Source organism: Molossus molossus, unplaced genomic scaffold (genome assembly GCF_014108415.1).
Source record: "Molossus molossus isolate mMolMol1 unplaced genomic scaffold, mMolMol1.p scaffold_m16_p_2, whole genome shotgun sequence".
Classification (NCBI taxonomy): Eukaryota; Metazoa; Chordata; class Mammalia; order Chiroptera; family Molossidae; genus Molossus; species Molossus molossus.
Window position 1 is genome coordinate 147,186,868 of NW_023425355.1, and position 25,194 is coordinate 147,212,061.

The following is a 25,194-nucleotide window of genomic DNA, read 5'->3' on the forward strand; positions in this document are numbered from 1 at the left end:
AGCGGAAGGCAGGTTCCAGGGTGATTCGGCCCTGGCCCTGGACTTTGGGGTGTTACCCAGGTGTGCAGGGGCCTCGCACGGGGGCGTTTCTCTGACCTAAGACACGCTCCTTCTCTTCACCGAGGCCCCCTTGGTGCCCGCGCGTGGGCGGGGAGAACCTTTGGCCACACTGCTGAGCACCACGCCTTCGGGGTGCAGTGTGCTGGGGCAGATGTCTCCCCACTTCCAGTCTCTGTACCTTCCGTGACCTTCGGAGTCTTCTCAGCTCGCCTTGAGTCTGATTCTCATCGCCCTGGTTCGCTGGCCAGTGTCTCCTCGATGTACCCATTTGGGTGTCCGTCTTGGTCCTGCACCCTCACCCTGGGGAGTCCCGACCATCTACAACGTAACCCGGCAAATATTCTTCTAAACGGGGCCTCCCCACCCCCAGCCTGGTTCGTGGCTGCAAATGGTGCGGTTCGTTTATTTGCTCCCTTCTAGGCTGAGGTCATCGCTCCGTCTTTGCCTTATTTGCAATCCCAGTGCTTAGCAGTGCCGGACGGTTCTGCCTTTCTGCCCCCACGGGACATTGTGGGGTCCCTCTGTCTGCCTGGGCGTCCTCCTGGCCGTGCACACCGGCCTCTCTCCCCGGGTCCGCCTGGCTGTCTCATTCGCCTTGTCCGTCTCTGCCCGTCCTCCACGCACCGTCCGGCATTTCCTTAGCGTGTAACTGTCCACACCGGCCCCTTACATCTGTCCGGTGTCATCTGGTTGAACTTGGAACAAAGGAAAGTCACCCCTTCCGTCTGTGGGGTGACCTGGCCCCTGCCCTCCTCACCTCCTCCCCGATATCATTACTTCCTCACTCTTTCCAGACAAACTCAGGCTCTCGAAATGGGCAGGAAAATGGTAAATGTGGCTTTTCACCGTCTCCCCAAGTCCACCGTCCCAGGCAGGTCTCTGCAGACTCCTCAACCATGATCCATCGATGAGCGTCCCCAACACCACCTCGCACTGCATCTCCCCTGCAACTGAAATATACATCTTATAAATCATCGAAAAGAGATTTTTTGTTTGAAAAAAGCCCATGGCTGAAAAGTGCGTCCCGAGGCCGTTCAGGGAAGTAGCGACCCAGCGATGATGTCATCGTCCAGGTCTGGGCTCAGGCACCTGTGTGCGTAGGAGGCGATTGGACCCGGGTAGCATTTGCCGGGTTTCGCGATGAGTTCTCCGTCCGAATTATCTCCCCATCTCTCCTTTTATTTAGGCGACGAGGAGAACAATACAGCGGGGCTAGGTGGGTGCTGTTTCAGCGGGAGCACTGACCCAAGGTACCCGCCCGGTATCAGGCAGGTCCAGACCTCTGCGTTCATTGTCAGGTTCTCCGAGGACTAATGCCGGGGTTACCTCGGCCCGTTACAACGTGACCGCAGTGACTTTCCAGCCGAGGTGGCGTCTCCACTGATGTTTCTGCCAAAATCAACCCCCACAACACCCCCAGAATGTTTGCGGAAAATGCCGACAATCTACCACGGGTGGCCCTTTGTCCTTGTGAAATCCGGGTGCCTGAGTCTGGCTGGAAGTGTAGAAACAGGGTTCCTCAGCAGGGAGGGTTCTCTTATCTGTGCACAGTGACTCACTGACTCTTTCTTTCCATTCTCGGAACCTTCGTGTCATTATTGTTATTGCTGGTGTCCGGTGGGATGTGCAACGAGGGACCATTCTACTGGCTTCTTGTTTTGTTTTGTTTTTTCTTTATTGATTTTAGAGAGAGAGGAAGGGAGAGGGAGAGACACAGAAACATGGATGAGAGAGAACATGGACGGGCCGCCTCCTGCACGCCCCCCACTGGGGATGGGCCCACCACCTGGGCATGTGTCCTGACCCGGAATCGAACCAGCGACCTCTTGGCGCAGGGTCAACGCTCAGCCACTGAGCCACACCTGCCGGGCTCAACTGGCTTCTTTGAAAACTCAAAATGCTATGCGTCTCCCGCTTCAGCTCCGACTCCAGGCACACGGTCCGAGTGACAGTTCCCAGCAGACGAGCCTGAGTTGAACGAAGGCTGATAAAAATGTGTCGGTGTCCCCGGGACCCGAGAAACGGACAGAGACACATGGGCTCTGGGAACGGCATCGATCAGAACCCAGACTCCATGTTTCTGCCAAGTTGCGTCTCATTCGGTTGGGGGATCTTTTGCACACGGGATCGGCGTGTCCCCTGCGTGGTGGTTTATGGATTTATTTTTTTTTAGGTTTAACAGTATCCAGGCTTTGTCCGAAACCTCCTTCGCGGGACTGACCAAGTTGGAGCTACTGATGGTTCATGGCAATAACATTCCGAGTATCCCCGACGGGGCGCTGAGAGACCTCAGCTCTCTCCAGGTAAAGCCGGGCATTTAGAAACATTTCTAAAAAAATATGTTTTCTTTATCGATTTTGGAGAGAGAGGAAGGGAGAAGGAGAGAGAAAAACATTGATGAGAGAGAACATCGACGGGCCGCCTCCTGCACGTCCCCGACTGGGGATCAGGCCCACAACTTGGACCTGTGCCCTGACCGGGAATTAAACCGGCGACCTCTCGGTGCAGGGTCAACGCTCAATCACGGAGCCACACCGGCTGGGCTACAAGCATTGTAAACTGCAGCCTCTGGGACCAGCTACGCCTAGAATGCTCTCTAGTGGTTTATACATTAGCCATTTTTTTTTAACATTAAAGACAAGCTTACGAATTTTCTTTCTTTAGTACTGACCGATGTGTTCAGAGTTTCTGTTCCATCCTTGACTCCGTTTTGGAGGCTGGTATTCCTATTGCGGGGTTATTTCTAATACCCACGAGATGGAAGCCTCCTAGGGGTCCACCGACAGGTGAGTTGACCCAGTAAGAGCAGTCCATCAACACTGTGGAATATTACTTGGCCATGAAAAAGGATGGACTCTGACCATTCACGACAGCCTGGGAGGACTTAGCGGGTGTGATGCTCAGTGAAATAAGTCAGGCAGACAAAGACAGATGCCCTGTGATTTCACTCATATGTGGAATCTAATGCACAAAATAAATGGACTCAACAGAAACAGGTTCATAGATGCCGGGCACCGACTTATGGTCTCCGGAGTGGAGGGGGTTGGGAGTTGGGTGAGCAAGGGGAAGGGACTGAGAAGGACAGACGGACAGTTACAGAATAGTCACAGGGTGAAAAGAACAGGAACGATCGTCAGTAACACTGTCATGACCGTGTGTGGGTGCTGGGAATGTCAGATCACCTTGTAAATTATGTATAAATTATGTAAATGTCGAACCACTGTGTTGTACACCTGCAATGGACATCATGATGGCCGTGCACTGTAATTGAAAATAAACATTAAAAGAAAAAAAAAAAGAGCCCTGGCCGGTTTGGTTCAGCGGCTGAGCATCCGCCTGCGGACCCGAGAGTCCCAGGTTCGGTCCCCGCTAGGGGCACGTACCACCACAGAAACAAAACAAACAAAAACAAAACAAAACAAAACTGCCTTGGCCAATTTGGGTCAGTGGATAGTGGGTCCCCCTCAGGACCGAAGCGTTGTGGGTTCAATTGCCCATCAAAGGAACACGGTGGGTTTAAGGTTCGATCCCTGGCCCCAGTCGGGGTGCACGTGGGAGGCAGGTGATGGCTGTGTGTCTCTCTCTCTGTCTCTGTCTCCCCCTCCTTGTCTGTTCCCCTCCTTTCCACTTTCTCTAAAAATCAATGGCAAAAAAATATCCTTGGGGGAGGCTTCCCAACCACCACCTGCAAACAAACAACTCAGTCCAGGTTTATGCCTTCCCTGCCCTTGGTTCTGCTCTTTCGTTCCTGTCTGTGCTTTTCAAAAAGACCCTCAGGACCTGGCCGGTTTGGCTCAGCAGTTAGAGCACCGGCCAGCGGTCCAGAGAGACCCAGGTTCGGTTCTGCTAAGGGCACGGACCTCAGTTGCAGTGTGTCCCCGGCCCTGGTTGGTCGTGCAGGTGGCAGCCACTCGATGTGTCCCTTTCACGTCGATGTTTCTCTCTCTCTCTCTCCCTCCCCCTCTATCTGAACAAAAAACTGGAAAACCGTCCTCGGGGGAGGATAAAGAAACAAAGGACACCCAGGTTTCCCGGCTGTCTTGCAGGTTCTCAAGTGCAGCTACAACAAGGTGCGCGTGCTCACGGCGCACACCCTGCGGGGCCTGGGCAGCCTCCTGCGCCTGCACCTGGACCACAACCAGCTCGAGTTCATCCACCCGCAGGCCTTCCGGGGCCTGACCTCGCTGCGCCTGCTGCACCTGGAGGGCAACCACCTGCAGCTGCTGCACCCCGCCACCTTCGCCACCTTCTCCTTCCTCGACTCCTTCCGACTGTCCAACATCCGGCACCTGTACCTGGCGGAGAACCGGCTGAGCAGCCTCCCGGCGGACCTGCTGCGGAACATGCCGCTGCTGGAGACGCTGTACCTGCAGGGCAACCCCTGGGCCTGCGACTGCGGCCTCCGCGGCCTCCTGCGCTGGGAGGCGCAGGCCCCAGGTAGGACGGACGAGGCCCCGGGTCCTCCGCGCGCGCCGCCGCCCCGGCTGGAGGGGCCGCCTGCTCCAGCCTGCGGAGGGGACTCGGGCTTCTTCATTTGATCACATTTACGGGGGCGCATCGGTTCGCAAAACCGTGCAGGTTGCTGGGCCAAGTCAACCAGACATGATGTGCACGCGGTGTCCTGTTCCTATCGCCCCAGGAAAGGTTCTTCCGCCCACCTCACCCCACCCCCTTTATCTACCCCACCCCCTTTCATACCCCACCCCCTTTTCTCTCCACTGAAGCCTTCCCCCCCCCTTTTCTACCCCACCCCCTTCCCTCTGGCCATCACCATGCTGTTGTCTGTGTCTACATGGTGTGTGTGTGTGTACGTGTGCGCGTGTGTTGGCTTCATCTTTCCCATTTTTCATCCAGCCCCCCACCCCCTCCCCCTGCCCTCAGGGTGTCCCATGCATCCAGCTCCTCTCTCTCCATTTCGTGGGTGCGTTTATTTAGCTTCTGGTAAGGTCGGGTCCCTGATTCTGCAAAGCAGGAAAAGTGTGTGAGAATGGTTATAAGTACAAGGTCAAGACATCCCGGGCCCATGATGTCAATGCATATTTTTCTTTTGTTTTTATCCTCACCCGAGGACATCTTTGCACTTATCCTCAGGTAGAGGGGGAGGGAGAGAGGGAGAGAAACATCGATGTAAAGGGACACATCGAGTGGCTGCCACCCGCACGACCCACCAGGGCCGGGGACAAACTGCAACCGAGGTACATGCCCTTAGCGGGAACCGAACCCGGGATTCTCTGCTTTGCAGGCCGACGCTCTAACCGCTGAGCCAAATGGGCCAGGGTCAATCTTATCCTTTTGAAAATGTGAAACCATGATGTTTAGTCGCTGATGCACAGTGGACGGTGATGATATGGGGAGAGCTCCACCCACCTCGGCTGCCCAGCAGCAATGTGGGGGGCGGGGGGGGCGGCGGTGCCTCTGAGCTCGTGCTCAGCAGTCTCAACCAGACAGCACACACGTCACCTCCATGCCTCCTTCACTGGGGGGAACTATTCCCCAGATGGGAGGTAACGGGGAGGCTGGGAGTCCATCGGCTGAGTCACTTCCCAGCAAACGCACTGCCTGGGACAAGGAAGTGTCCCTGGGCGGAGGGGCAGCTCGGCCCGTCGGGAGGTCCGGATGTGTGTGTGTGTGTGTATCTGCATTGCTGCGTCTGTGTGTGCAAATGTCTCCGTGCGCACCTCAGCGCTGGGTGTCCGCAGAGGTTTGCAACACGACTGCCTTTGCACGTTGACGTGTTTCCTGCGACAGTCACACAGGAGAATGGGTTCAGGGGCGGAAAACGAGATGCCATGGAACTAGTGAGGGTGAGGGTACCCTGGTCCGCTGTGACGGTGGTCGGACGGTGTCTTCCCAGCGGGAACGGAAGGAGGTGGACACAAGACCAGAGGGCAGTGGGGAAGCACTTCTGGCTCCTGAGTCTCCCTTGGGGAGGGACTGCAGCATCCCCGAGTGGTGTAAAAAAAAGTCATCAATCTGGCCGGTGTGGCTCAGGGGTTGAGCGTCGACCCTGCACCAAGAGGTCACCAGTTCGATTCCCGGTCAGGGCACATGCACAGGTTGTGGGCCTGATACCAGTGGGGGGCATGCAGGAGGCGGCCAGTCCATGTTCTCTCTCATATGTGTTTCCATCTCTCTCTCCCTCTCCCTTCCTCTCTCTCTAAACTCAATAAGAAAAAAAAAAAAAAAAGCCTGAGACATCTAGGTTTGGAGCAGGGAGGACACTGGACTTGATTCTGTAGACGGTGATTTGGGGGGGGCTTTGCCACCTCTAAATAGACCCGTAGGAAGCATGCATGTGGGTGAGACCACCTGCAGGGGGCGGGGCAGAAGGAATTGGGGCGCTTGGACCAAGGCAGCGGACACTTCTCCACCCGTGAGTTGGGCAGACAAGGAGGACACAGGGCAGACACGCAGAGCAGTGACCCGGGAAGGGCAACACTGTGAAGGGTGTGACGTCCATTCCACGGATCCAAAAGGTGAACACTGCCTGGAATTTTTTTTAAATTATGCAAAATGATCTGATTCATGCCAAAAGTGGGTCTTTGAACCTGGAGATAATTTCCTGGGTGGCAGTTATTTTATGCCCATTCCCTGGGGTGTTTGCGGACGATAAACGGCATCAGGTGTGTGAGTTGAGTTTTTCACCTCAGCATAGTTTTTCTGGTTGCTGTTTGTTTTTTTAAACAGTATTCATGTCCTGGCCAGTGCGACTCAGTGGTTAGAGTGTTGGGCTCTGCACCGAAAGTCGTGGGTTTGATTCCTGCTCAAGGGCACGTACCTGGGTTGCAGGTTTGATCCCTGGACCTCATCAGGGCAGCCAGTCGATGTGTCTCTCACATGGATGTTTCTCTCTGTCTCTTTTCTCCCTCCCTGCCCCTCTCGAAAAATCAACAATGTCTTCAAGTGAGGATGAACAACAATAATGACGTACTCATTGTCAAATGTATCTAAAATCGTGAGGAGTTACAACAATGTACTCATTATACATTGTCAAGTGTATCTAAAATCATGAGGAGTTACAACAATATACTCATTATTCAGTGTCCAATGTATCTAAAATCGAGTTACAACAATTTACTCATTATTCATTATCCAATGTATCTAAAATCGTGAGGAGTTACAATATACTCATTATACATTGTCAAATGTATCTAAAATCATGAGGAGTTACAACAATGCACTCATTATACATTGTCAAATGTATCCAAAATCGTGAGGAGTTACAACGATATACTCATTATACATTGTCAAGTGTATCTAAAATCGTGAGGAGTTACAACAATATACTCATTATACATCGTCAAATGTATCTAAAATCGAGTTACAACAATATACTCATTATTCATTGTCCAATGTATCTAACATCATGAGGAATCACAACAATATACTCATTATACACTGTCAAGTGTATCTAAAAGCGTGAGGAGTTACAACAATGTTCTCATTATACATCGTCAAATGTATCTAAAATCGAGTTACAACAATATACTCATTATTCATTGTCCAATGTATCTAAAAGCGTGAGGAGTTACAACAATGTTCTCATTATTCAGTGTCAACTGTATCTAGAATCGTGGGGACTCACACCTCGCTGTGCCACACCGATTTGTGGCCGCAGGGGGAGTGAGCCGTGACGTCATCAGGGAAAGGCACGGGGTGGGGACGCCGCAGACGAGCGCGATCCTCCGGCCCCGTGGGAGGCCCGTGCTCAGTCCGCCGACTTACCTCGTGCCCGTTTGCTTCTCTTCCAGGGATCTTGAAGTGCAAGAAGGACAAAGCCTACGAAGGTGGCCAGCTCTGCGCCGTGTGCTCCGGTCCCAAGAAGCTGCAGGGGCAGGAGATTCACAAGCTGCAGGACATTACCTGTCAGAAGCCGTCCATCGAGTCCCCCCTGAGACACAACAGCAGCGAGGACGACCCGGACGCGGAAGACGACGGTGACAGCCCCTGGTCCCTGGCGGCCTTCCCGTCTCCACCCTGGAACATCTCTCTGAACATGACCGATGAGCACGGCAACACGGTGACCTTGGCCTGCGGCATCCAGAAGCCCTCGGAGCTGTACAGAGTCCACCTGAACCAGACGGAGGCTCACGAGGTGGACGTCAACGCCACAGTGGCCTTGGACCTGGACTGCCCGATGACTCGGGAAAACTACGAGAAGCTGTGGAAACTCATCGCCTACTACAGCGAGGTCCCCGTGAGGCTGCACCGGGAGCTGGCGCTCGGCGCCGACGGTGGGGGCGGCTCCCAGTACCGACAGCTCGCCCACGATGACGCCCTGTACTACACGGGCGTCCGGGCCCACGTCCTCGCGGAGCCCGACTGGGTCATGCAGCCGTCCTTCGACCTGCAACTCAACAGACGGCAGAGCACGGCCAAGAAGGTGCGGCTGTCCTACCGGGCTCAGTTCTCCGTGACCGTGGGCAGCAAAGAGGCGGCTCAGTCCCGCAGCCGGAGCTGGGTGATGATCGAGCCGGGCGCGGCCGAGCGCCGAGCCCAGACGGTCTTGGAAGGGGCTCCGTGCCAGCTGAGCTGCAATGTCAAAGCTTCGGAGAGTCCGTCCATATTCTGGGTGCTCCCCGACGGCTCGGTCTTAAAAGCGCCCACGGATGACCAGGATGGCAAGTTCTCCATCCTCACCAGCGGGTGGCTGACCATCAGATACACCGAGCAGTCTGACTCTGGTGTGTACCGGTGCGTGGCTCGGGTGCGGGATGAAACGGACCAAGTGGCGCACAGGGTTTCCGTGCAACCTCTCGCCACTCAGCCCGCGGGTAGACACACAGTGACCGTTGAGAAGAGCCCGGGGGACCCAGTGACCTTGCCTTGCCAGGCCCTGGCCGTCCCGGAAGCCCAGCTCAGCTGGATTCTTCCCAACAAAAGGATCGTCAACGGTTTGGCCAACACATCTCAGGCCTACATGTTGCCCAACGGAACGCTGTTCATCCCCAAGGTCCAAGCCAGCGACGGCGGCTACTACAGATGCGTCGCCGTCAACCAGCAGGGGGCGGACCACTTCACCGTGGGGGTCACCGTGACCAAGAAAGGGTCCGGCAGGTCCTCCAAAAGAGGCCGCCGCCCCGGCGGGAAGACCCTGTCCAGGGTCCGAGGAGACGTGGTGGAGGACGAAGGGGGCTCGGGCCTCGGCGAGGGGGACGCGTCTTCCAGGAGAACCCTGCCTCCGAAAGGTCGGAAGCTGGTCCTCGACACCAAGGACGACGCCAGCCCCAAGAAAGGGCGGAGGAAGCTGAAGCCCTGGAGGAACTCTGAGAAGGAGCCGGAGACCAACGTGGCGGAAGGTCGCAGAGTCTTCGAGTCCAGACGCAGGGTGAGCATGGCCAACAAGCAGATCAACCCAGAACACTGGGCGGATATTCTAGCCAGAGTGCGAGGGAAGAACCTCCCCAAGGGGACGGAAGGACCCGGGGCCATGAGAACCACCACCCCTCCGTCGGCCGGCCGAGACGTCACCCCCGCTGTGCCCGTGGCTTCTCCTCCGTCGGTGTCCCTGGCGCAGACCTCGACCAGCGCTGAGGAGTTCTCCGCCGACGCTGTCTTACCGGGCGAGGACGAGGCGGTCTCCAGGGGGGTTTCCGCCAGCCGGGGGACACCCCAGCACAGCCTGGAGGAAGCCAGAGAGACAAGCACGGATGTGGGAGACGTCACCGATGAGGACTTGTCGGAGAAGACGGAGGATCCAGTTCCGACGGACGCTGACCCCACGAGGGCGGCAGCCACACAGCCGACGTCCCCTGCACCTCATGGACCTGCCGCTCCCCGGATCCTTGACGCCCCCCAAGAGCCGCCCCGGGAAAACCCAGCCACGGAGGACCGGTCTGGGCTCGCGCTTGGGCCTGTTCCGCAGCCACCATCACGTGGCCACGAGTCTCCTCTGGAGACCACCTCCTTGGCCGCGTCTGTCCCTGCACCATCCGTGTACCCGGAACAGGAGACGAACTCAGAACCAGACGCGGAGAAGGTGGAGGAACATCCTTCCAGACACTCGACTCCAACTCCCGCCTGGTCCGTGGTTGACTCCACGACCCCTGAGCCGTTTGGAGATCTCGCGCCCGGGCGGCCCCACGTCCCCGCACGAGGACGTGCAGAGCAGCAAACACGCCGCCCTGAGCCCGGGGGAAACGGTTTCAGCGCCGAAAGCCACGCGCTCCTGGAGAAGGGCGCAGAGGAGGATTCTCTGAAGCGACCGGAAGGAAATGGGCTGGAGAGAGGCCCCAAAAAGTCCCGAAGACCGCAGAGTAAGAATCCAACCCTGGCGCCTGTCACGTGGGGTCTGAGGACCACGGTCACGGCCTTTCCGAGTCCCGGGGAAACCACCCCGGGGTTTTTTCTTGACAGGGGTACGACCCCAGCAAGTACAGTCATGCCCGTTCCAAAGGCCACTCCACCTCCCGAGGCCACCACGCACCGTTCTCGAAAAAGACCCAACGGGAGGCGGCGGTTACGGCCCCACAAATTCCGACAGCGGCACAAACAAGCGCCCCCCGCGACGCTCGCCCCATCGGAGGCTCTTTCTGCTCCCCCGACTCCCGCCGCTGAGGGGAAGACCAGCGCCCACGCGGACGGCTTGCCGGCTCCTACGTCTCGGGTGCAGAGTCGGGTTCCGCTCACACAACAGGTGGAAACGGAGCAGCACGGGGACCCCGTCACCCGGGGAACCCCGCGAAGGAAACACGGGCGGAGACCAAACAGAAACCGTCACAACACCTCCACGGTGTCCTCGACGGCTTCTGCGTCCACGCTCCGTCCTTCTTCCGAAAACAGGCAGAGAGCTGTGATCACTACCCCCGGTCCAGAAACCGTACGGGCGCCCACAACCATTGCTCGGACAACCGGGGACCCCCGGGAGGTGACCAGCGTGGCAGGTGATGCCACAACCACCACAAAAATACCCGTGTCCCCGGACACATCCCAAGAGACAGTTCCAGCCACGGATAAGCCGGGGCCGGATAACAGAGAAACGGAGAATTACGCTGTCACAGACGTCGCGGACCCTAAAACGCACAGCTTAGGGCCTGGTGAGGTGGTCGTCGCTGTCGCCTCACCTTCTGTCCCCGAGGTGTCCCCCGTGGGGGAATTTCAGGAAGACTCCTCTCCTTCTATGTTTCCAGGAACTGAGGCCTGGAATCCCCCAAAGACAGCGCAGCCGGGGAGGCCGCAGACAGACACACCTGTCACCCAGTCTTCAGAAGGCCTTGCGGACTCTGCCCCCTTTTTGGAGGAGTTGGAGGACCTGGAATTCACCTCTCGGGTCCCCACTTCTACGGCGGCCTCCACGCCGTCTCAAGAGGACGAAGTCCTCGCTGCGACGGCTCTCGCAAGCACAGAGCCGCCTTCAGGTGCGGCAGGATCCAGCAGCCGTGGCCAGGACGACCGTGAGACCAGTCCCGCTGTTGTCCGTGCTGAAACGAGACCCCAGCACCAAGTGCCCACTCCCGCCCCAGCGGACGCGGCCACCTCCTCGTCTCCTCGCACGACTCTCGTGCCTTCGGTACCGACCCCCACGGAGCCCGCCCGCGGCGCTTGGCGAGCGTCTCCGGGGCCCACGGAGTCTAAGGAACACGTGTTCTTCAATGCCGTGGGGATCCCAGAAACCCAAACACCCCCCGTGCCGAGGGAGGGGACACGGCAAATGTGGAGAGACAACGAGGTGTCCACCCCCTCTCCCAAAAAGGATGAATTTCACGGGACTCTGAGGCAGGAGTTGGGAAAGGAAGCGCTGGATGAGGGGATGAGAAACAGCCTTCCGCGGGGTCCTGGTGTTCACCCCCAGGACGGGAGACTCCACCTTTTCCAGCAGCCGGCCAGGGTCCCTGCCGCACCTGTCCCACCGAGGGGGACGGCGAGGCCGCCCCCTAGAACCACACACAGCTCGGTCAGACACCTTGGAACCGCCCAGCCCCCTGGCCACCTGACCAATAAGCCAGGAATCACCGCGTACCCGTCGAGGGTGCTGCCAGACAACAGGCACTTGACGACTCCGAAACTCTCAAGTCCGCCAACGCCCGTGGATCCCTGGCGTTTTTCCAGACCCGACACCTTTCCGGACCAGGGAACCGACCGGTTCGGCGGCCACTCCAAAGCGTTTGGAAATAACAACCTCCCCGATTTCAGAGACCCTGGGGCCAAGCTCCCCAACTCAAGACTTCCGCCCTATTTCAACGGCAGATTCCCTTTCTTCGTCAACAGGACCTTCTCCTTCCCGCAGCTGGGAGTCACGAGGCCCCCGACGGCGACCCCCGGCGCCCCAGCGATGAGGGAGAGAAACGTCAACCCAGGTGCGCACAACCGGCTGCCGTCGCAGACCATCACCCACGTGGACTTTGGGCCGCCAGCACCTCCGCTGATGCACCGTCCGCGGACCGTGTCTCCACACTCGACCCACCTACAGAACGTCATTCTCGTGTCCCCGACGCGGAGCTCCTTCCCCTTCACGATGTCCCCGGGCCCTCCGTCCAGGAGCCCCCACGATGGCAGCTCCAACTTCTCCCCCGGAGGACCCCCTGCCCCCAAATTCTGGACGCTTGGCGAGAGGCCCCAGATCATCACCGCGTCGCCTCAGACCGTGTCCGTCACCGCAGAGACCAACGCTGTGCTCCCGTGTGAGGCGACCGGCAAACCCCCGCCGTTCATCACCTGGACCAAGGTGTCCACAGGTAGGGTGTGGGACCAGCGCCTTTCATCCGGGGTTCGGGGAGCGGGACCTCAGGCAGGGCCACAGACTCTGGAGAAGCACGGACTGGGGGGACCGGGGAGGGGACGTCGGACAAGGTAGGTACGCACGTAATCCTCGATGGGGTCGTGCCGTAAGGAACATTCTAGATGGCAACGGAGCCTTGGAAACGCACGGTAGGGTTTTCGGATGCGGAATGATGTAGGTTCAGGGGTATTTCGCGCAGGGGCCCCTTCACGTTTCCCGGGGGTGTCCCAAAGGGAAGTCTCCCCGCGCCCCTGCAGGCTGCGATGTCCGCTCGGGGGGCACGGTGGGCAGACGTCCCTGGTCCTTTGAGTGGCTGGCAGAGGTCAGCACCGCTTGGTGTCAGGTCACCCGGTGTTGCTCTCCTTGGAACAGAGACACGTGGTTGTGTTTGATGTCCGTGGCCACCCCCAAACACCCCAAGTGAGGTGCCTTACACAATACACGTTTGTTTCTCTCCGTCTTGGAGGCTGGACGTCCGAGACCCAGGTGTCTGGTGGCTCCGGAGGCCTCTCTCCTGGGCATGTGGACGGCCGTCTGCGCCGTGTCCTCACGTGGGCGCCCCTGTGTGATCTGTGTCCTCACCTCCTCTTCTTATGAGGACCCCAGTCCTGAGGGGTCAGGGCCACCGCAGGGACCGCATTTTACCTAAATCCCGTCTTCACAGACCCGTCTCCAAAGGCAGTTTCATCCTCAGGCCTTGGAAACCAGGCTTTGGCGTAGAACATTTTGTGGGGACACATTCAGCCCACACGGAGGGGCCCCCCGGGACTGCGTACGCGCACCGAGAACGCGTCCTTCCTGGAGATGCGCCCGGAGAGGCCTGAACGGAGAAGTCATTTCTAGCGGGTGGAAGACAGGGACTTTCAAGAAGCCAAAGGCTGCGGAGAAGGCCCTGCCTGGTCTCCTTTTTCTTTCCTTCTCTCCAGACGTGGCTGCTTCCTGGGGCCTGGATTCGGTCAGAGAGGTTTTTACGTGTTTGTTGGTTGGTTGACGACATCGATGATGCTCACAGCACCTGGGAGGGCCCTGCCCTCCTCACGCACGTTCATGGTTGTAACCCAGGAGAGTCAACCTCACTCGGACACCAAGTAATTTTGTAGATTAGGAGCTTTATGACCTGCGCAGGGACTGCAGCCAACCTACACCGAGGAGACTGCAGCCCCGAGCTCAGGGAGGGTTTGCTTATATAGGACAGGGGGTACTCACGACTTTAGCAGAGCAAGCAAGCTGCGTGCACAGAAGCGGATATCAGCAGTTAGTAGCTGCACACGTTGTTTATTTTATATTTCTTCACATTTACTAGACCCCAGCCTTGAATGTCTCATCGCCCCGTCCGGCATCTCCTGATTAGTTAAGCTCGTGGTCAATAAATACCCTTGTGGTCCTGGCTGACGCATACCTTCCTCTTCAAGCATTTTTGCAAAAACAACTCGGGCTCAGGGAACCCAGGAGAGGTTCCTTCTTCTAGCGGATGGAGAATGACTGGGTTATAACATTCATGTCACCGGTGTTGAGAGGACGCCAAACACGGGGCACTCGGAGTCGCCGAGCGGGGGCACGGCCTTCTGCAATCAGCTCTCCGCGTGGGGCGTCTTTCGTCCCGATCACCGGAGACATTACGGCGTGTTTCCCCTTCAGAAAGGGCGGTGACCCTGAAGGAAGATGCTTCCTTTACGTAGGACTTTCCGTGGAGACTCAGCCCGGATGGAGGGTGTATCCTTGGCATCAGGGAGGTGCCGCCGAGCCGCAGGGTCTTCGGAACCCTGTTACGTTTCCAGCAGCCGTGGACCGGCTGGCTCTGCGGACATCCACACCCTGTCACAGAGGTCACCTTCCACCGGCCGATGCTTCCTAAGCTAGAACCCATTTCCTTTTTTTTAATCCTCACCCAAGGACATTTTTGCATTTATATTGAGATAGAGCAGGAAGGAAGAGGGAGGAAGAGACAGAGAGAAACATCAACGTGAAAGGGACACATCGAGTGGCTGCCACCCGCATGACCCCAACCGGGGCCGGGGACAAACTGCAACCGAGGTCCATGCCCTTAGCGGGAACCGAACCCGGGTCTCTCTGGACCGCAGGCCGACGCTCTAACCGCTGAGCCACACCGGCCAGGGCTGGCTCCCGTTTTGATAAAGCTCTTTCTCACTGTGAGCCCAAGTCAGAGCCCCTCCTGGTCACCCCGTGTTATCGTCTGGGGTCACCACTGTTTCTGTTTCACTGAGATGTTGATGCTGAAGCTACGAAATTCGCTCCTTGGTTGCACCCAGGAGACCCACCCACTGTGATGAGCAGGAGGCATCCAAGCCTCTGCCCTCTCCTCCCAAACTGAGACACAGACACGCCTTCTTGGACGTCAGCATCACAAAGTGCATCTGGCCCGGCCGGTGTGGCTCAGGGGTTGAGCATCGACCCTGCACCAAGAGGTCACCAGTTCGATTCCCGGTCAGGGCGCATGCCCAGGTTGTGGGCCTGATCCCCAGGGGTGGGCGTGCAGGAGGTGGCCCATCGATGTTCTCTCTCATCCATGTCTCTCTCTCTCTCTCTCCCTTCCTCTCTCTAAAATCAATAAATGAAAAATATCTATTTGAAAAAAAAAAGAAAGACAGAATAGTCCACAGAGTAACGCACACCCCGGCAGCCAGCAAAGGCTAACTTAAAATCAGGGTTTTCTATTATCTGGAATTTATTATTACTCAGTTGCGATGAAGCCCACAGGGCGGGGCTGAGTTCTGCAGAAAAAAAAACGGTTGATTCCTCACGATTCTCAGAGGAGGGGACACGCCAGGACACACAGGGTCCCACGGGGACGCCCTCGGGTAGGTCCGGAAGCTGAGGCAGAGGGGAAATGTGGGCAGAAGACTTTAGAGTGGTTTCTGCAGGAAGGGATGCTTGAAGCAGGGGGCCAGGGGCCGGCACCGCCCGGTCTGAATATTGGCTCGGGAGCACAGAGGCCTGTAAACCAGAGAAAGTACCGTCGAGATGGGGAGGAAAGAGGAAGAGGTGTCTCTCGACGATCGTGCAGGGGACCTGAGAAGTCACCCGGGGTCGTCACGTGATGCTCAGCTGACCCAGACAGAGCAGAGAACGGTCAGCTTCGTCGGGCCTCGTCGGACTCAGGACCCTGGCGGGGCAGACAGGGGCGTCCTGGGGGCCAGACGGGGAGCTCAGAAGGAGGCAGGCATGCAGACGAGGCAGGGCTGAGCCCATGGGACGTGTCTGCAGGGGCTGCCATGAACCCAGGGGCCCCCTTGGCAGGGCCTGGGTCTCAGGGCGGCTTCTGATTCCTCTGTGAAATCCACGCGGGCTGCCCCAGTTCTGGGCCTGGTGTAAGTGCCCAGACAGGGACCCAAGCATCCTCTCTGCCGGGTCGGTACTGGAGCTGGGAGGCGCTCGGCGTTTGCCGTTTCCGACACGGACGTCACTGTGGATGAACTACCCTGTTGGGTGTTCCTTGCAAAGCTGTGGTTTTGTGGCCCCTGACTGCGCCTGTGTTTGACTTGCAGGAGCCCTCCTGACGCCGAACACGAGAGTCCAGCGCTTCGAAGTCCTCAAGAACGGCACCTTCGTCATCCGGAAGGTCCAGGTGCAGGACCGCGGGCAGTACATGTGCACGGCCAAGAACTTGCACGGGGTGGACAGGATGGTGGTCACGCTGTCCGTGTCGGTCCAGCAGCCCCAGATCCTCGCCTCGCACTACCAGGACGTCACCGTCTACCTGGGGGACACCATTGCCATGGAGTGTCTGGCCAAGGGGACCCCGGCTCCCCAGATCTCCTGGATCTTCCCCGACAGGAGCGTGTGGCAGACCGTGTCCCCCGTGGAAGGCAGAGTCACGCTGCATGAGAACCGCACCCTGTCCATCAAGGAGGCGTCGTTCGCCGACAGGGGCGTTTACAACTGCGTGGCCAGCAACGCGGCGGGCGCCGACAGCCTCGCCATCCGTCTGCACGTGGCGGCCCTGCCCCCCGTCATCCACCAGGAGAAGGTGGAGAACATCTCGCTGCCCCCCGGACTCAGCATCCACATCCACTGCACCGCCAAGGCTGCGCCCCTGCCCAGCGTGCGCTGGGTGCTCTGGGACGGGACCCAGATCCGCCCGTCCCAGTTCATCAACGGGAACCTGTTCGTCTTCCCCAACGGGACGCTTTACATCCGCAACCTGGCGCCCAAAGACAGCGGGCGATACGAGTGCGTGGCCGCCAACGTGGTGGGCTCGGCGCGTAGGACGGTGCAGCTGACCGTGCGGCGTGCGGCCGCCAACGCGCGCATCACCGGCACCTCGCCGCAGAGGACCAACGTGCACTACGGGGGGACCCTCCGGCTGGACTGCAGCGCCTCCGGGGACCCCTGGCCGCGCATCCTCTGGAGACTGCCCTCCAAACAGATGATCGACGCGCTCTTCAGGTACGTGCGTCCCTGGCTCGCCACGCGCCCTGCGCTCCTGCGCCCGCCTCCCCTTCCAGCTCCGGAGACGGTGCAGGGACCCTCCTCCTGGCGTGTCCTTGGGCACCAGGAAGGTCCCTGCTCCCTGTGCGCGCTGATGGGGCGGGGGTGGGGACGTTTGTTTTTCACACAGTGAAATCTGGTCTTTATAACCTACAATCCCTGCTTTGCTGCCCGCAGGCCAAACGAACCCAATGGCTTTTGTCTTAAGGACTAGGGTTTTAATGGCATTTTTAAAATGTTAATATTAGATGCCCCACCGGTGTGGCTCAGTGGTTGAGCATCGACCCTGCACCAAGAGGTCCCGGTTCGATTTCCAGTCAGGGCACATGCCCAGGGTGTGGGCCCATCCCCAGTGGGGGGTGTGCAGGAGGCGGCCCATCCATGATCTTTCTCATCCATGTTTCTCTCTCTCTCTCTCTCTCTTCCTCTCTCTCTAAAATCAATACAGAAAAAAAAAACACCACATTTTTTAAAAGTTCCTATTAGACAAGGCAGTGTATTTCCATCTGAAATTTCTACAAAATGCACCAAAGCTTCAGATCTCGGTTTTAAACGGCGTGAATGTGAGGACGTAAAACCAAATGTTCACGGAGAGACATTTTTGTAGTCTCTGTTGCTTTTCTATTCATTTTAAATTTTTTCTATTGCAGTGGACATTGAGTTTGGTATTCGCTTCGGGTGTATGACCTGGTACGGACATTTATAGACCTTAGGAAGGGATCCCCTTGCGTGGCCCCATCCACAGTTAGTATCATATTGCTGGCTATACTTACATGCCGTGACTCTTCTGTAACTGCCCATCTGTCTCCTCCAGCCTTTCCTCTAAAGCTGGGGTGGGAACATCTGGCCCGAGGACCACACAAGACCCATGAAATCAACACCAGCTCCCATCACGGCCTCACCCAAGGAGCCTGACCAAACCAGCAGGCTAATTTTAGGTTGATAAGTTCCCCGGGCCCCCAAGGCTGCTATAAATCTCCACATGGCCCTTGGCAGACAGAGGGCCGGAGGCAGGAACATGGAGGAGACCAGGCCGGCTCGGCTGGGATTCGGAGACGCCAGTTCAGTCGGAAAGAAAGACGATTCTGTCTCCGTCTTTGACTCCCAGACGCAGGGCTCTGGATCCTGCGTTTTCAAACCAGGAGCAGTTTTACCCCAGGGGACACAGGGCAGCGTGGGAATATGTTTTGGGGGGATGTGACTCAGGGAATGGAGGAGCTCCTACAACTGGGGGGTGGAGACCAGGGAGGCTGCGAAACACCCTACAGCGCTCAGGACGCCCCCATCCGAGAGTCACCAGTACTGAGGCTGGAAATCCCTGTTTTAGCACCGAGTCTCGGCATCTATCAACTTAATCTGTTTATCTAGCTATAATCTATCTATCATATCTATCACTTATTTATCTATTTCTTTCATCTATCTGCTATCATCTATCTGTCTATCTCTCTATTAGTCATTTATAATTTATCATCTAATATTTATCTATCTTTAGTCTACCTGTAATCTAGCTATCATTTGAGAATCTAGCTATCCTTTTGTCTATCATCTATCTATCTATTGATCTACCTATCATGTAACTATTATCTATCATCTATCTATCTATCCTTCTGTCTATCTACTTACCTACCTACCTACCAACCTGTCTAACATTTATATCTATCATTTATTATTTATCTATCTGTTTATTATCTATCAGTCTACCTATTTGTGTATCAATCTATCTATCATCTGTTATCTATCTGTCTTTTCACCTATCACCTATCTATCTATCATGTATTGTCTGTCTGTTTACCTATCTATCTACCTATTTATCAATCATCTATCTATTAACTATCTATTCATCTATCTATCATCTATCTATTGTCTATCTACCTGCCTATCAATCATCTATTTATTATCTATTATCTATTTATCTATTTATCATCTATCTATTGCCTCTCTATCTACCTATGAATCATCTATCATCTATTATCTATCTATCTATCTACCTCTCTATCAATCACCTATCATCTATCAATCTATCTATCTATTTATCTATCTATCATCTATCTATCTATTGTCTATCTATCTACCTATTTATCAATCATCTATCATCTATCTATTTTCTATCTACCTACCTATCAATCATCTATCTATCTATTTATCTACCTACCTCTCTATCAATCACCTATCTATCATCTATCTATCTATCTATCTATCTATTGTCTATCTACCTATCAATCATCTATCATCTATATATTATGTATCTATCTATCATTTATCTGTCTATCTATGTATCTATCATATATCTATCAATCATCTATCTATAATCTATTATCTATCTATCTATCATATATCTATCAATCATCTATCTATAATCTATCATCTATTATCTATCTATCTATCTATCTATCTATCTATCTATCTAATTATCTATCTATCTATCCATCTATCTACCTACCTATCTATATATGACAGTAGTTCCCACCTAAACAGTTGTATCCCCAGGGGACGCCCATCATTGCCTGGACACAGTCTTCCTTGGTACAACTTGGGGGTAGGACGTGATCCTGCCTCAGGGGTGAAGACCAGAGATGCTGATCAGCACCCTGCTGTTCACAGGACACCCCACCCCTGAGCCTGCTCCAGCCCCAAATCCCAAAACAGCCTGTGTCTCCATCATAAGTCTTGCAAGATACAGAGGAGGGAGGAGAGGGTTGGCGACATGGAATCAAGGGGGGGCCAGCGGTGGCCTGGTGGACAAACCCTGACCTCTGCTGCCGCCTCCGCCCCGCGTCCCCACAGCTGCGGCGGGAGGGGCTCCGCGTGGGCTCCTCCCGGGACGTGAGCCCGGCGGGCGCCCACGGCTTTGCACCGCTGCGTCCCTGGGCCCTTCAGTGCAGGGCCAGCCGACCGGCTCCGTCCTCCTGCGCGTTAACACTAGAAGGCTGGGCGGTGCCTCCTGAACCTCCCGGAGCGAGTTCCGAGCACCCCCTACCCATTTCCCCCGAGAACCGTGCACCCGAGCACAGGCGGAGAGAGACCTGGCCGACCGGGGATGGACCCTGAACCGGGTCATTCAGGACGCCCTTGAAGCTTCCCCTACCATCGGCCCAGAAGTCATGCATCCGTGCCCCGTTATCACTGCATTCCCACTACTGATCTCCCTCAAACATCGAGCATGCGTTTTATAAAAGAGCAGGATCCAGGCGCATTAGAAGCGTAAACATCAGAAGAGCTGGGCGTGGGCGTGGGCGCGGGCGGCTCTGAACTCCTCCGCGGACTCTGACTGCGACCAGGGCCAGGAACCAAAGGTGTACAAGTTCTCATGTACTTACAGACCGGCCAGGGTACACATCTTTTTTTAATCCTCCCCAGAGGACATTTTTCCATTTTTTTGTTCAGATAGAGCAGGAGGGAGAGAGAGACAGAGAGAGAAACATCGATGTGAAGGGACACATCGAGTGGCTGCCACCTGCACGACCAACCAGGGCCGGGGACAAACTGCAACCGAGGTCCGTGCCCTTAGCGGGAACCGAACCCGGGTCTCTCCGGACCGCAGGCCGACGCTCTAACCGCTGAGCCAAACCAGCCAGGGCTACACATCTTGTTATTCCAACTCCAACACATATTCCACGGTCTTCACGCTCTGATCTTACCAGAGGATGTGAGTGTGATTCTCACTCAAGGCCAACGACAGGGTTTATTTAATCATTGTTACCAGTTGCTTTGATGAACAACCATGATCAAGTTGAATTCAGTCCTTGGAAGGTTTTTATTTATTTTTTTTTAAAGTATATACCATACTTGCGTGGCCGGTGTGGCTCAGGGGCTGAACGTGGACCCTGCACCAAGAGGTCGCCTGTTCGATTCCTGATCAGAGCACATGCCCAGGTTGTGGGCCCATCCCCAGTGGGGGGCGTGCAGGAGGCGGCCCCTCGATGTTCTCTCTCATCCATGTTTCTCTCTCTCTCCCTCTCCCTTCCTCTCTCTAACATCACCCAAGGACATTTGGAAAAAAAGGAAAAAAAAATTTTTTTAAATATGTACAACAAACTTCCGTACTTAAAAGAACGCACTGTTCAAAAATATTGGGGGATTCAATTCAAGTCTCAGAGCTACAGCGTTATAACTTATGTGTTACTGGGATTTTCCAAGCTACACACTTTAGAAGTAAGAACTTCTATTATCAAAAATACTGGTTCGGAATCACTTGATGACAGAGAAGTCCGTACAAACATGTTCAGCCTATGAAAGATCTTTCCATCATGTATTTTTTTCATGTTGCCCTTTAAAATGAAAGTGCTTTTATATATCCACTCCAGGTGTGTGAGCTTGGGTTCAAGTTTTCCCATTTCAGGGGGACATGGACCCCGCATGGGGGTGTCAACTACTGAGAGTCACTCAGCTTTGGTTTCAGAGTCTAGGAGAGAAGACAGGACCGGTATCACCAGGTTCTCCAGAATTCGATTTTAGCATTGACATTCTGGGCGTAATGTCGATTACGTCATCCCTAGTATAGGACGGCTGTAAGTTGGAAAAATATCGGATGGATATATGTAGCCATATATTGCCTGATAATGGGTTACAATATCAAAAAATAAATAAAATAAATAAATCACCAAGAGGAAACACTGTGTCTAAAGCATTATTTCCCCCCAAGGAGAACTTTATCTCTTTATGATGAAAACTTACATTCATTCTCGCTACAATGATAACATTTTAACGGATTCGATGATTAAAATGAAGTCTGCATCAACTCCAGGCACACGCTTGACGGGCTCATCCCCACACAAATAGGGCCTCAGACTTTGAACATATTTCACATTCTTTTCTTTCTTTTTTAAAAAACTTTTTTTTAATTGATTTTAAAGAGAGAACAAGGGAGAGAGAGAGAGAGAGAAACATGGATGAGAGAGAACATGGACTGGCCGCCTCCTGCACGCCCCCCACTGGGGATCAGGCCCACAACCTGGCGTGTGCCCTGACCAGGATTCGAACCAGCGACCTCTTGGTGCAGGATCGATGCTCAACCCCTGAGCCTCACCGGTGGGACCACATTTCACATTCTGGAATCAGTAGTCCGTGTTCTTGGGCGTTCTTGTTTACAGTAAATAAATAATTTCCATATTGGCTGTAGTCCCCTCCACTCCTCAAACAACCAACTCCGTGTGTGGCTGTTGTTACTCCTCAGCTGAGGATATTTTTTCATCCATTTTTGGAGAGAGTGTCAGGGATGGAGGGAGAGAGAAAGGTCGATGGGAGAGAGTCGTATTGATTGGTTGTGTTGTGTATGAGCCCCGTCCAGGGGCAGCGATTGAACCTGCAACCCAGGTACGTGCCTGTGAGGGCGAGTCGAACCCGTGACCCTTCAGTATTCGGCTGACACTCTCCCCTGGACCACATCGGCCAGGGCAAACCATCCTACATTTTGCAGGAGGGCGTTGTGTGTGGATAGTCTGACACTCACCTGCCCTGTCTCATTCTGGGGACCCAGAAGCCGATGTCGCTTTGCGAACACTGACTACTTCTGTCTCTTTTCTGCCTCAGCTTCGACACCAGGGTCAAGGTGTTTGCCAACGGCACCCTGGTGGTGAAATCCGTCACGGACAAGGACGCGGGCGATTACCTGTGCGTGGCCCGCAACAAGGTGGGGGACGACTTCGTGGTGCTCAAGGTCAACGTGGTGATGAAACCGGCCAAGATCCAGCACAAGGAAGACAGCGACCACCGCGTCTTCTACGGCGGGGACCTCAAGGTGGACTGTGTGGCATCGGGGCTCCCCAGCCCCGAGATCTCCTGGAGCCTCCCCGACGGCAGCCTGGTGCACTCCTTCATGCAGTCGGACGACAGCGGGGGGCGCACCAAGCGCTTCGTCCTGTTCCACAACGGCACCCTGTACCTCAACGAGGTGGGCATGCGCGAGGAAGGGGAGTACACCTGCTTCGCCGAGAACCAGGTGGGCAAGGACGAGATGACCGTGCGCGTCAAGGTGGTGGCCGAGCCCGCCGTCATCCGCAACAAGACGTTCTCCGTGGTGCAGGTGCCCTACGGGGACGTGGTCACCGTGGCCTGTGAGGCGAAAGGCGAGCCCACGCCGCGCGTGACGTGGCTCTCGCCAACCAACCGGCTCATCCCCACGTCGTCGGAGAAGTACCAGATCTACCAGGACGGGACCCTCCTGATCCAGAAGGCGCAGCGCTCCGACAGCGGCAACTACACCTGCGTGGTGCGCAACAGCGCGGGGGAGGACCGGAAAGCCGTGTGGATCCGCGTCGACGTGCAGTCGCCCACGATCAACGGGAACCCCAACGCCATCACCACGGTGCGCGAGATCGCCGCGGGCGGGAGCCGGAAGCTCATCGACTGCCAGGCCCGGGGCGTCCCCACCCCGAAGGTGTTGTGGGCTTTTCCCGAGGGCGTGGTGCTGCCCGCCCCGTACTACGGGAACCGGGTCACCATCCACCGCAACGGCACGCTGGACATCAAGAGCCTCCGCAAGAGCGACTCGGTGCAGCTGACGTGCATCGGGCGCAACGAAGGCGGCGAGGCCCGGCTCATCGTGCAGCTGACGGTCCTGGAGGCGATGGAGAAGCCGGTGTTCCACGACCCGGTCAGCGACAAGATCACGGCCATGGCGGGCCACACCATCAGCCTCAACTGCTCCGCCGCGGGGACCCCGACGCCCACGCTCGTGTGGGTCCTGCCCAACGGCACGGAGCTCCAGAGCGGCCGGCAGCTGCAGAGATTCTTCCACAAGGGCGACGGGATGCTGCACATCAGCGGCCTGTCCTCCGCCGACGCGGGCGCGTACCGCTGCGTGGCGCGCAACGCCGCCGGCCACACGGAGCGCCTGGTGTCCCTGAAGGTGGGGCTGAAGGCCGAGACGCACAAGCAGTACCACAACCTGGTGAGCATCATCAACGGGGAGACGCTGCACCTGCCCTGCCTGCCCCCCGCGGGCCGCCCAGCTCGCTTCTCCTGGACGCTCCCCAACGGCCTGGCTCTGCAGGGCCCCCAGACGCGGGGGCGCTTCTCGCTGTGGGACAACGGCACCCTCACCGTGCGCGAGGCGTCCGTGTTCGACAGGGGGACCTACGTGTGCAAGACGGACAGCGCGCACGGGCCCTCGGTGGTGAGCGTGCCTGTGATTGTCATCGCCTACCCTCCCCGAATCACCAGCGAGCCCACGCCGGTCATTTACACGCGCCCCGGCAACACCGTGAAGATGAGCTGCATGGCCATGGGCATCCCCAAAGCCGAGATCACCTGGGAGCTGCCGGACAAATCGCACCTGAAGGCGGGCTCGCAGGCCCGGCTGTACGGGAACCGGTTCCTCCACCCACAGGGAGCGCTGACCATCCAGCACACCACGCAGAGGGACGCGGGTTTCTACAAGTGCACGGCCAAGAACATCCTGGGCAGCGACTCCAAGACCACGTACATCCACGTGTACTGAGCAGCACCGGAGAGCGTGGGCCGCGGTCCCGCGAGGAACTGAGGACCGAGCCTCCCTCGGGGCCACGCCCTCGGGTGGGGTCATCCTTCTGAAAGCTTGGGCGCGGGCACAGTGGCCCCCGCGCGGGGTTGAGGTCCAGGTTCACTCTGACCTGTGCTTGTTGGCAAAAGCGAGCAACCCAGACAGGGAAGGAGGGCTCAGCCTGTGGGGACCGTATCCAGTGTTCACAGGACGGCCGGTGCCCTTGCTGGCCTTTCTCGGGACCTGGGTGACCACTGCAACGCCTGCTTCCCAAATGCGCCTTTTCGGGCGCTCTGAGGGCGTCTGCGGGGCTTCTACGCAGCGGTTTCTGAAAACACCGTGAGGATGAACAGCATCTGGTTACCCCGTCTAGCTAACCCGCCGCGATTTCATGCCAGAACATCCTAGAGTCTGTGCCCATCTTTCTGTCTGTGATTTCCAAACTCCGCCCTGCCCAGTAAGAGCTTAGAGCCAGAGTGATGAGAGAGAGAAAAAAAATATATATATT

General features: G+C 56.3%; 1 protein-coding gene across 1 annotated transcript in view; it reads left to right on the plus strand.

Moving 5' to 3' along the window:
• MXRA5 (matrix remodeling associated 5) overlaps positions 1 to 24,864 on the plus strand; it is a 30,472-nt gene extending 5,608 nt beyond the window's left edge. Inside the window, exons 3-7 of the mRNA XM_036271057.1 lie at positions 2,234 to 2,363; positions 4,107 to 4,497; positions 7,812 to 12,734; positions 16,285 to 17,185; positions 22,757 to 24,864. Coding sequence (XP_036126950.1) covers positions 2,234 to 2,363; positions 4,107 to 4,497; positions 7,812 to 12,734; positions 16,285 to 17,185; positions 22,757 to 24,665 — 8,254 coding nt within the window. The 3' untranslated portion in view covers positions 24,666 to 24,864. The remainder of the gene's footprint in view (positions 1 to 2,233; positions 2,364 to 4,106; positions 4,498 to 7,811; positions 12,735 to 16,284; positions 17,186 to 22,756) is intronic.
• Positions 24,865 to 25,194: the final 330 nt, after the last annotated feature.